The sequence below is a fragment of the Mytilus californianus genome, unplaced genomic scaffold (assembly GCF_021869535.1).
Source record: "Mytilus californianus isolate M0D057914Y unplaced genomic scaffold, xbMytCali1.0.p SCAF_8, whole genome shotgun sequence".
In the NCBI taxonomy this organism is placed as follows: domain Eukaryota; kingdom Metazoa; phylum Mollusca; class Bivalvia; order Mytilida; family Mytilidae; genus Mytilus; species Mytilus californianus.
In genome coordinates, this window is record NW_026262734.1 from 46,236,502 (window position 1) to 46,249,708 (window position 13,207).

At 30.4% G+C, this 13,207-nt stretch overlaps 1 protein-coding gene across 1 annotated transcript in view; it reads right to left on the reverse strand.

The window, feature by feature from the left end:
* Positions 1–1,188: 1,188 nt before the first annotated feature.
* The window catches only part of LOC127711131 (ankyrin repeat domain-containing protein 27-like), a 35,225-nt gene continuing 23,206 nt past the window's right edge, over positions 1,189–13,207 (reverse strand). Inside the window, exons 16-19 of the mRNA XM_052217083.1 lie at positions 12,616–12,709; positions 8,425–8,635; positions 7,133–7,211; positions 1,189–2,555 (exon numbers count right to left, since the gene is read on the reverse strand). Coding sequence (XP_052073043.1) covers positions 2,495–2,555; positions 7,133–7,211; positions 8,425–8,635; positions 12,616–12,709 — 445 coding nt within the window. The 3' untranslated portion in view covers positions 1,189–2,494. The remainder of the gene's footprint in view (positions 2,556–7,132; positions 7,212–8,424; positions 8,636–12,615; positions 12,710–13,207) is intronic.

Below are 13,207 nucleotides of genomic sequence, written 5' to 3' on the forward strand. Positions count from 1 at the left end.
GGATTTTACCCAAATTTTGGTCCAGATATCTCAAAATAACTTATGGGGCATTCCTTTAATATAATTTTGCAGAGAATAACAGATTGTGAAATCAATTTAAGCAATAAAGACTTATAATTTGTACTACATAAATATGCTCAAATTTACATGTTTCTCTATGTTCTAATTTCCAAGTGCATAAATTGATTTATTTGGTTGCTATGGAGATATCATTGGTTATCATGGATTTTTGTAGTAGAAATCTGTAACACAAAAGTGTTTCAAATAATAATAAGGACCTAGAATTTACCTAATTTAGTTCTATTAGTAATGAGTATTTATATTAATCTTTTCCCGGGAAATCTGGATACAGTTATCTCCCCTTCCTGAAAATCCGAAAATATTCAAGCAAATGATGAAATATTTCTTTAAAATGCACGGTGACCCTATGTTTTTTTATTATTATTTTTTTTATCTATATCTTTGCTACAATTCTAGAGAAAATAAGAAAAATCTGTCTCATGGATTTTTTTTCTGAACTAGGGAAAATTTACAAATGCCGATTTCCCTGTAATATCTATGTAAAAAACCTCGAAAATACACAATACTTTGGATAAGGGTACTGACCAAACAAGCACGGTGACCCCTATTTTTTATTGTTTTTTTCAAAAGAGCATTTTATCAACTGCATTTACACAAAATATAAAAAAAATCTGTCTCAAGAAATATTTAGTGTTGATCCACCTTAATAATTTACCAGTTATACATAGATTTTGTCCATTGAAATCTAAAGCTTCATTCTAGACAGTATAAAAATAGAGATGTGTTGTGATTGTCTATGAGACAACTATCCATCAAAGTTCAAATGAAGTAGATGTAAGCAATTATAGGCAACAGTACGGCCTTCAATAATGAGAATAACCCATACTGTATAGTGTTTACTATCACCCCAAATGGAGTGGGGGTTAACTGGTTTACATCTTTAGTATGTGGGTCTGTCCAGTTCATCCGTAACATTTCAATCTGTTGAATATTTCTCAATAACTACTTATAGGAGCTATTTGATATATATGAATATGAGGCTTGGTACCATATATCAGAATGAACTTTTATATACTCCCTTGCTTCTGCATGTTGCCATAACAAAAACAACTAAGGTAAAACCCGTTAATGATGTGTGAAGATGTATCATGAGAACAAACATGTACACTATTTCTCAACATTTTTATTTGTGACAACTATTCTAATACTAAACTTAACAAATAAAGCAAATTATAAGTAAATATCAATATATTACCAGTTGTAAAAACAAGTGATCATTAAATATAATCATATGTAAGATTTAACATAAATGATTTAAAAACAAAATGCTACCACCAATATTTGACTAAAAAACTTAAAAGATCCTATATATTTATGGATACTGACCCGTTATGAATAACTTATGCAAGAGATCTTTATAAACTGACAAATACATTATGTCAGTATCAAGCAATATAATTATAGGTTTCACAATAAGTGAGAATTGAATATTTATCAATTATGGACTTTTGACGAGGTCAATACGTTATATATGGACCTGTTCAGAATATATTGACCGAGGTTCAATATAATCTAACAGGTACATATATAACGTATTGACTGAGTGTAAGTCCTTAATTTATATATTACATATGTAAATAGTGTAAGTTTGAAAATGATATTGACTCGATGTTACTATTTTGGGAAATGATATTGACTCGATGTTACTATTTTTAGTAACATGGCGCCAATATCATTTTTAAAAGAAGTAACGTCGAGTCAATATGTCAAAATAGTTAAAAAATACAAAATATATTCAATTTGGGAAACACATGATCAAATAAACCAATGAGAAACAAGAAACATCAAACCATATATAATATTGCTTGATATCAACTCTTGCTATTTAATTGCAATATAATAGTAAACAATCCTTTTTATGGTAAAAATTATCTTTTGTGTAAAAAAAAGAAAAAGTCAGAGAAATATTATTCTTGTCTTTTGCACCTGAAAACAAGTCCACTGGGACATAGATAAAAGGTCACAACCGTAAGAGAACTCCCTTTAGACTTTTTGGTGAAGTCACAAAAGCTACATCAGAGGAAAGCATGAAAATTTGACTTCATAATTGAATATTGGCCAATTCAGAATCAAATGAGATCAAATGAATCTAACCATGATTATAAAAATAAAATCAACTGGCAGCCGAAAGTTTAAATTGGCTAAGAATTAAAGAAATTAAAGTAAATCACCTGCCAAATTTCATTACCTTGATGACAAGCTAATTATTCAAAAATAATACATAGATATTTTGTGAAAATTAAATGTTTTAACATAAGTTAAAACCAATATAGCAATTTTAAAATTTGAATGAAAATCACTACATATGCACATATTACAAAAAATGTGTCATAAAAATTATTCATTGCATATAACTTGCATAAAAAAAAAACAGTTATTTTCACAGATTGCTTTTCTATTAGGTCAAAAACTGTCATGACTGTTTTCCAAATGACATATCAAATGGGTCATCTTGTAATGAGCTCAAGAAATCTCTGAAAAATAAAAGAAATGAATCCTGCTTAGCCCAATTAATATATAAAAATGAAAATAAATGATATTTATTTGAAACCTTCCAATACTACACTATAAGATTTCAAATTCATAATTAATACTTATGGTGAAAATCTTTGACAAACAATAATAATGCAAGGCTACTATTGTGATTTCTGTATATACTGTTGCAGATAATTACAAGTTAAAGTTAAAATGAAAGTTTCTATTGCTGCAATATTCATTGTCATATTTATTTTTGAATTTACAGTAATCTCTCACTGTCACAGTTTTAAAGTTAATTTTTCTCTCTATTTCTAATTACTCAAAACTTTGTTCCAAGCCTACTGACCAAGGACCAGTTACTGTCACCTTGTTTTTTATGCAATAACAGACACGTTGCATAAATACAGCATACTGCTATTATCGTCATAAAAATACTCTTAATTTTTAAAAACTTGGTTTTGTTTGATCCAATCAAGACTTGGAAATAGCGATTTTTTTTTACCACATCGTGGGATGATCTGTGTTCAGGGATATGATGTCATCCCTTTATGACGCCCTCGATTTTAGAAAACTGACCGATTTCAAATAAAGTAATTGCAAATCTTACTTTGAACATAAAATTTCCTTCAAAGGAATAAATAAATGTGGATAGTGTCCACATGTGGACACAGATGATGCCCCCGCTTGCATATCATATAGTTATAAAGGGACATAACTGAAGAACAGTAAAAGTGACCCTACCCAAATTTGAATTTGATCTGAGTTTTGTGTGTAAGTCTCATAACATTTGGTTGAGGCTAACTTAAGTAGAGAACAGAAACTAAAAATTCAGCAATTTTTCTATTTATAAAGGGCCATAACTCAATAATGGTTAAAGTGACACTACCCAAATTCAACTTGATCTGTGTTTTATCAGTGGAAGTCAAAATTAAACATTGCATTGTATAAAGCATTGATAGTAGTTGATTCAACTATAATCATGGACAAAGGAAGATAACTCCAATTTTAAAAAAAACTTGATATTTAGAAGAAAATAAAAATTTTGCAATTTTTTCCATTTATAAAGGGGCATAACTCTAGAACGATTAAAGTGACGCCACCAAAATTCAAACTTGATCTGTGTTTTGTGGTAATAAGCATTGTGTATAAGTTTCATAACATTTGGTTGAGGCAAACTTAAGTTAGAGAACAGAAACTAAACATTTTGCAATTTTTTCATTTATAAAGGGGCATAACTCTAGAACGGTTAAAGTGACGCCACCAAAATTCAAACTTGATCTGTGTTTTGTGATAATAAGCATTGTATATAAGTTTCATAACATTTGGTTGAGGCAAACTGAAGTTAGAGAACGGAAACTAAATATTTTGCAATTTTTCCATTTATAAAGGGGCATAACTCTAGAACGGTTAAAGTGACGCCACCAAAATTCAAACTTGATCTGTGTTTTGTGGTTATAAGCATTGTGTATAAGTTTCACAACATTTGGTTGAGGCAAACTCAAGTTAGAGAACGGAAACCAATTTTGGGACGTACGGACGGACGTACGTACGTTAGTACATACGTACAGACGGACAAGGGTAAAACTTAATGCCCCCACCGCCACGGCGGGGGCATAAAAAGTTTATTAATTCTTAAATCAATTTCTACGATCCCCTTCAATGAAATGTTACTTGTTGACTTAAAAGTGACATAAATTCAAGAGCAGTTCAGATTGAGCAAAAGTCTGAGAAATTCAGAGTTTATGGACGGAATGACGATATTGTTAATTCATTTGACAAACATCCATAGCCATAAAATTTCAAGCAAAAATCAGCACACTAGGAACCAGATTTTCACTGTATATAAGAGCAATTAACATGATTGAAGGTAACTGATACTGGCCCAGTATAATTTTTTTTTTAATCCAGATCTAATTTTCAAATAAAATGCTCCGCTGGGCGCAGCTTGATACAACTGCAGAGGTCGAACCCTGAACAGTTGTGGCAAGTATGGACACAACATTCAAGCTTGATACAGCACTGAATTTGGATTGTGATTAAATATTTGACACAGCATAGGTTTCTGACACAGAATGAATGTGGTCCAAGAACTTAAAATTTTTTAATTTACCTATTCAAACCATATCATTATTATTTGCTTTTATATATAAATCAGAAATAACCAATTTAAAATGGAAAATTTTAAAGGAAAAAAAAAAGGAAAAAAAGGAAAAAAAATCCCTCCCCAAAATTTTTTGAACCCCCTTATGATTCATCACCCTCAAAATCAATCCCAGCCTTCCCTTTGTGGTATGGTACCTTGCAGTACAATTTCAGAGAGATCCATACACTTGAACACAAGTTATTGTCTGGAAACTAGAAAAATGCTTGTTTTTAGGCCCCTTTTTGGACCCCAAATTCCTAAATGTTTAGGGCAATTACCCCCAAACTCAAACCCAGCTTTCCCTTTGTAATATGGAACCTTGTAGTACAATTTCATAAAGATCCATACACTTACACACAAGTTATTATCCTGAAACTAGAAAAATGCTTGTTTTTTTCCCCTTTTTGGCCCCTAATTCCTAAAATTTTGAGGCAATTACCATCAAAATCAATACCAGCCTTCCCTTTGTGGTATGGTACCTTGCAGTACAATTTCAGAGAGATCCATACACTTGAACACAAGTTATTGTCTGGAAACTAGAAAAATGCTTGTTTTTAGGCCCCTTTTTGGTCCCAAATTCCTAAATGTTTAGGGCAATTACCCCCAAACTCAAACCCAGCTTTCCCTTTGTAATATGGAACCTTGTAGTACAATTTCATAAAGATCCATACACTTACACACAAGTTATTATCCTGAAACTAGAAAAATGCTTGTTTTTTGCCCCTTTTTGGCCCCTAATTCCTAAAATTTTGAGGCAATTACCATCAAAATCAATCCCAGCCTTCCCTTTGTGGTATGGTACCTTGCAGTACAATTTCAGAGAGATCCATACACTTGAACACAAGTTATTGTCTGGAAACTAGAAAAATGTTTGTTTTTTGGGCCCCTTTTTGGTCCCAAATTCCTAAATGTTTAGGGAAATTACCCCCAAACTCAAACCCAGCTTTCCCTTTGTGATATGGAACCTTGTAGTACAATTTGATAAAGATCCATACACTTACACACAAGTTATTGTCTGGAAACTAGAAAAATGCTTGTTTTTAGGCCCCTTTTTGGTCCCAAATTCTTAAATGTTTAGGGCAATTACCCCCAAACTCAAACCCAGCTTTCCCTTTGTAATATGGAACCTTGTAGTACAATTTCATAAAGATCCATACACTTACACACAAGTTATTATCCCGAAACTAGAAAAATGCTTGTTTTTTGCTCCTTTTTGGCCCCTAATTCCTAAAATTTTGAGGCAATTACCATCAAAATCAATCCCAGCCTTCCCTTTGTGGTATGGTACCTTGCAGTACAATTTCAGAGAGATCCATACACTTGAACACAAGTTATTGTCTGGAAACTAGAAAAATGCTTGTTTTTAGGCCCCTTTTTGGTCCCAAATTCCTAAATGTTTAGGGAAATTAACCCCAAACTCAAACCCAGCTTTCCCTTTGTGATATGGAACCTTGTAGTACAATTTGATAAAGATCCATACACTTACACACAAGTTATTGTCCTGAAACTAGAAAAATGCTTGTTTTTTTCCCCTTTTTGGCCCCTAATTTCTAAAATTTTGAGGCAATTACCCCCAAAATCAATCCCAGCCTTCCCTTTGTGGTTTGGTACCTTGCAGTACAATTTCAGAGATATCCATACACTTGAACACAAGTTATTGTCTGGAAACTAGAAAAATGCTTATTTTTGGCCCCTTTTTGGCCCCTTATTCCTAAATGTTTTGGGCAATTACCCCCAAACTCAATTCCAGCTTTCCCTTTGTGATATGGAACCTTGTAGTACAATTTCAGAAAGATCCATACACTTACACACAAGTTATTGTCATGAAACTAGAAAAATGCTTGTTTTTTGCCCCTTTTTTGGCCCCTAATTCCTAAAATTTGGAGGCAATTACCCCCAAAATCAATCCCAGCATTCCCTTTGTGATATGGAACCTTGTAGTACAATTTCAGAAAGATCTATACACTTACACACAAGTTATTATCATGAAACTAGAAAAATGCTTATTTTTGGCCCCTTTTTGGCCCCTAATTCCTTAACTGTTGGTACCATAAGCCCCAAAATCAATCCCAACCTTCCTTTTGTTGTATTGAACCTTATGGTAAAATTTCATAGAGATCCATTCACTTAAACTAAAGTTAGAGTGCGAAAACCAATGTGTCTTCGAACGACGACGACGACGCCAACGTCATACCAATATACGACCGCAAAATTTTTTTGCGGTCGTATAAAAACATTCAGAAATTAGATTTCTTTCATAATATTAGTATTTTTATATCTTTTCATGTATACCAAAAAGTCATAATTTTTCATATTTTTCCATGTTATGGTTTTTTTCTTATTTACAGGGTAGATCTATGGTTTATTCAAAAATATAATTATACTATATACTGAAATAACAAGAAGTTAATATATTCTACCCACACTTACCCTAACTGCTCTTTCTTTCGGCGGGGGTCCTGAGTAGGAACAATATCAGGTACAGTCTTCTTTAGCTGTTGGTAACTCTCTGAAGAGAAAATAATTAAGTGTTTAAATAGATGTCAACAAACATTTTTTTTTTATTTCTTTTGAAAATGATGTTTAAAGTTGTGTCAGATGAAATAGCACTTTTTTTGTTTATTGTATTACTGTGGATTCATATATTTTCATTTACATCAACTTTAATCATAGGAGGTAAAGCATCAACTTTAATCATAGGAGGTAAAAAAAAAACACATTTGGAGGTTTCTTAATTTTGTGGTTTCATCATTTGCTACTATCAAAGTAACTGTACATTTGTATTTTGTCAAAAATTTTCCTCCACCCACAAAAAATTAGAATACTACAAACATTAATAACTCCACAGTTTTGCTATAATCAAGTGAAGTCCCATAGCTCTGGAAAAACAAATCCAATTTTTTTCAAAATCAAATAAAGTTTAAGGTAAAGTGATCCCCAATTACTCGAGCTTATGCACAATATTTGAACAAATTTTCTTTACTCTGATGATTAAAGTCTCATAACTCTGGAAAAGGAAATCAAAATGTTTTCAAAATCAAAAAGAAATTTATCTTCACTCATCCAAACAATGCTGTAAAGTTTGGAGTAAAATTATACACACAAACTTAGCTAGTGTAAAAATGTGAAAAATAGCATTAAATCTGAAGAGTAAAGTCCCAGATTTTGGAATGAAAAATTTGAAACTTTCAAAGTTGGAAGGTAGCTAACTTTTACCTATCCCAACAAAAAGTCTAGTTTCAAGTTAATCAATCTGACCATACTCAAGTTGTGTAGAGGTGTGACATGTCAAAAAAATTTACTTCAACCTGATGGTTAAAGTCCCATAAGTCAGGAACTACAAATCCAAAAATGTTCGTAATCAAACGAGAGCTGTTATCCACTAATCCAAATATTATACAAGTTCATAAAATTGGATCAAAGCATTTTCTAGCTTTTGTATGAAGTGGGGAGGGAGGATAGATGGACGACAGACAAACAGATGGACAAATGGAAAGTGGTGCATCCAAAAACATCCTGTAACAGATGGGCCTATAATGACAAAAAAAAAAACAAAGCATAATGACATTTAAACCAAAGCATAATGAAATTTAGCCCAAAATATAATGACACTTTTACCCAAGTAAGAAATAAGTGAAATTTATGTCTGTTGAAAACAACTTAGATCCACAAAAATAATACCTCTCCCTTGCATCTCGGATTAAGAAGACAACAAACTATACCTCCAAATATACTATTAGCTCCTTTCTGCTTTGTTTGTGCCCATTCTTGAGATGATTCCTCCAGAACTTTTGATATGGAATCTAGTTTATTATCAATGTTACTACTGGAGTTCTTCCTGAATCTCTCCTGAACCGTTTCTACTTTTACATTTCTTATGTCATCTTTTAAAGAAGTATCCCTAGTTCTTTTCATTAATTCATCTATACTGATCTACAAGAGAAATAATACAATACATCTATACTGATCTACAAGAGAAATAATACAATACATCTATACTGATCTACAAGAGAAATAATACAATACATCTATACTGATCTACAAGAGAAATAATACAATACATCTATACTGATCTACAAGAGAAATAATGGTGTTATTATAGAAATGTAGATAATTCATCTATACTGATCTACAAGAGAAGTAATACAATTCATCTATACTGATCTACAAGAGAAATAATGGTGTTATTATAGAAATGTAGATAATTCATCTATACTGATCTACAAGAGAAGTAATGATGTTATTATTGAAATGTAGATAATTCATCTATACTGATCTACAAGAGAAGTAATGGTGTTATTATAGAAATGTAGATAATTCATCTATACTGATCTACAAGAGAAATAATGGTGTTATTATAGAAATGTAGATAATTCATCTATACTGATCTACAAGAGAAATAATGGTGTTATTATAGAAATGTAGATAATTCATCTATACTGATCTACAAGAGAAGTAATGGTGTTATTTGTAGATAATTCATCTATACTCATCTACAAGAGAAATAATGGTGTTATTATAGAAATGTAGATAATTCATCTATACTGATCTACAAGAGAAATAATGGTGTTATTATAGAAATGAAGATAATTCATCTATACTGATCTCCAAGAGAAATAATGGTGTTATTATAGAAATGCAGATAATTCATCTATACTGATCTACAAGAGAAGTAATGGTGTTATTATAGAAATGTAGATAATTCATCTATACTGATCTACAAGAGAAATAATGGTGTTATTATAGAAATGTAGATAATTCATCTATACTGATCTACAAGAGAAATAATGGTGTTATTATAGAAATGTAGATAATTCATCTATACTGATCTACAAGAGAAGTAATGGTGTTATTTGTAGATAATTCATCTATACTCATCTACAAGAGAAATAATGGTGTTATTATAGAAATGTAGATAATTCATCTATACTGATCTACAAGAGAAATAATGGTGTTATTATAGAAATGAAGATAATTCATCTATACTGATCTCCAAGAGAAATAATGGTGTTATTATAGAAATGCAGATAATTCATCTATACCGATCTACAAGAGAAATAATGGTGTTATTATAGAAATGTAGATAATTCATCTATACTGATCTACAAGAGAAGTAATGGTGTTATTATTGAAATGTAGATAATTCATCTATACTGATCTACAAGAGAAGTAATGGTGTTATTATAGAAATGTAGATAATTCATCTATACTGATCTACAAGAGAAATAATGGTGTTATTATAGAAATGTAGATAATTCATCTATACTGATCTACAAGAGAAATAATGGTGTTATTATAGAAATGTAGATAATTCATCTATACTGATCTACAAGAGAAATAATGGTGTTATTATAGAAATGTAGATAATTCATCTATACTGATCTACAAGAGAAGTAATGGTGTTATTTGTAGATAATTCATCTATACTCATCTACAAGAGAAATAATGGTGTTATTATGGAAATGTAGATAATTCATCTATACTGATCTACAAGAGAAATAATGGTGTTATTATAGAAATGAAGATAATTCATCTATACTGATCTACAAGAGAAATAATGGTGTTATTATAGAAATGCAGATAATTCATCTATACTGATCTACAAGAGAAATAATGGTGTTATTATAGAAATGCAGATAATTCATCTATACTGATCTACAAGAGAAATAATAGTGTAATTATAGAAATGAAGATAATTCATCTATACTGATCTCCAAGAGAAATAATGGTGTTATTATAGAAATGCAGATAATTCATCTATACTGATCTACAAGAGAAATAATGGTGTTATTATAGAAATGTAGATAATTCATCTATACTGATCTACAAGAGAAGTAATGGTGTTATTTGTAGATAATTCATCTATACTCATCTACAAGAGAAATAATGGTGTTATTATAGAAATGCAGATAATTCATCTATACTCATCTACAAGAGAAATAATGGTGTTATTATAGAAATGTAGATAATTCATCTATACTGATCTACAAGAGAAATAATGGTGTTATTATAGAAATGTAGATAATTCATCTATACTGATCTACAAGAGAAGTAATGGTGTTATTATAGAAATGTAGATAATTCATCTATACTGATCTACAAGAGAAATAATGGTGTTATTATAGAAATGTAGATAATTCATCTATACTGATCTACAAGAGAAGTAATGGTGTTATTTGTAGATAATTCATCTATACTCATCTACAAGAGAAATAATGGTGTTATTATGGAAATGTAGATAATTCATCTATACTGATCTACAAGAGAAATAATGGTGTTATTATAGAAATGAAGATAATTCATCTATACTGATCTACAAGAGAAATAATGGTGTTATTATAGAAATGCAGATAATTCATCTATACTGATCTACAAGAGAAATAATGGTGTTATTATAGAAATGCAGATAATTCATCTATACTGATCTACAAGAGAAATAATGGTGTAATTATAGAAATGAAGATAATTCATCTATACTGATCTCCAAGAGAAATAATGGTGTTATTATAGAAATGCAGATAATTCATCTATACTGATCTACAAGAGAAATAATGGTGTTATTATAGAAATGTAGATAATTCATCTATACTGATCTACAAGAGAAGTAATGGTGTTATTTGTAGATAATTCATCTATACTCATCTACAAGAGAAATAATGGTGTTATTATAGAAATGCAGATAATTCATCTATACTCATCTACAAGAGAAATAATGGTGTTATTATAGAAATGTAGATAATTCATCTATACTGATCTACAAGAGAAATAATGGTGTTATTATAGAAATGTAGATAATTCATCTATACTGATCTACAAGAGAAGTAATGGTGTTATTATAGAAATGTAGATAATTCATCTATACTGATCTACAAGAGAAGTAATGGTGTTATTATTGAAATGTAGATAATTCATCTATACTGATCTACAAGAGAAATAATGGTGTTATTATAGAAATGCAGATAGTTCATCTATACTGATCTACAAGAGAAATAATGGTGTTATTATAGAAATGCAGATAGTTCATCTATACTGATCTACAAGAGAAATAATGGTGTTATTATAGAAATGCAGATAGTTCATCTATACTGATCTACAAGAGAAATAATGGTGTCATTATAGAAATGCAGATAGTTCATCTATACTGATCTACAAGAGAAATAATGGTGTTATTATAGAAATGCAGATAGTTCATCTATACTGATCTACAAGAGAAATAATGGTGTTATTAAAGAAATGCAGATAGTTCATCTATACTGATCTACAAGAGAAGTAATGGTGTTATTATAGAAATGCAGATAATTCATCTATACTCATCTACAAGAGAAGTAAAGGTGTTATTATAGAAATGTAGATAATTCATCTATACTGATCTACAAGAGAAATAATGGTGTTATTATAGAAATGCAGATACTAAGGTTTTAGATCAATGAATTTTAGAGGAAAAGAAGAGAAACAAACCTAAAGTCCCCTTCGACTTCGTCAGTAGGGGACTAATAAGCAAGGAAAACTTAATTTTTCCGAGAAACCATTTTTAAAGGTGCAAATGGTTACATATTAAGATGGATTTATATTTTTTTTGGAAAAGGTCCAAACTTGATTTCATTAGATTTAACTAGCCATTCTTATTACATTCAAAAATGTAACTGTTTTTATGAACCTATCTTCAATTTTACTTCATTTAGTGCCTCTGATTCACCTGCCAATATATTTTTCAAGCTTACTAATTTTTGGGAGTAACATACCAAGTCTGTTTAGTTCCATTTAATCTACTTTGGTCTAATTACAGTCCTTTGAATGACTTTTCTTTTTCATTTGCTTATGGCAGAGGCATATTTGTCATACTTACACATCTTTTTCAATACAAGAACTGCAAAATGCATCATTCATAAAAGCTAAATCAGTGAAGTACTTACCTCTTTCTGAACCTTTGATTTAGGATTCTGTAAATGATCAAAGTTTGCATTCTTCATATATTCTACAGCTGCCTTCACAGTGACCATACAGTAACTAGAAATATATACATACTGTAATCAATTCCTTCTTTATATATTTTTTTTTTACTTATTTTTGTTTGTTTTTGTTTTTTATTTTTGGGGGAGGAGGATGGTTCTATTTATTTGTGTGTGTGTGTGTGGGTGTGTGTGTTTTCTTTTTTTGGAGTGGGGGAGAGGAATGTAATAATGTTTACTAAATCTCTTTAGTGTTGCTTGACTTATACCAAGGCAGATACTGTCATGACATTTATAAATACGAAATGAAATGTATATTTTCTATCTGTTATGTGAAAATTTTGAAACTACAAATTCTTATTACATAACCAACCAATCATTTCCATAAACTTCAAAAATTGAAATCGATCAACAAAGGATATTTGGGAATCATTTTCCCATAAATGGCAGAAATTGAAATAAATATAAGTCTTTTAAATCATATTCTCTGCTACACTGCACAGATGTACAAAGCTCAAGTCCAAATAAAATATTCAATGCCGAAAAATGAATTAAG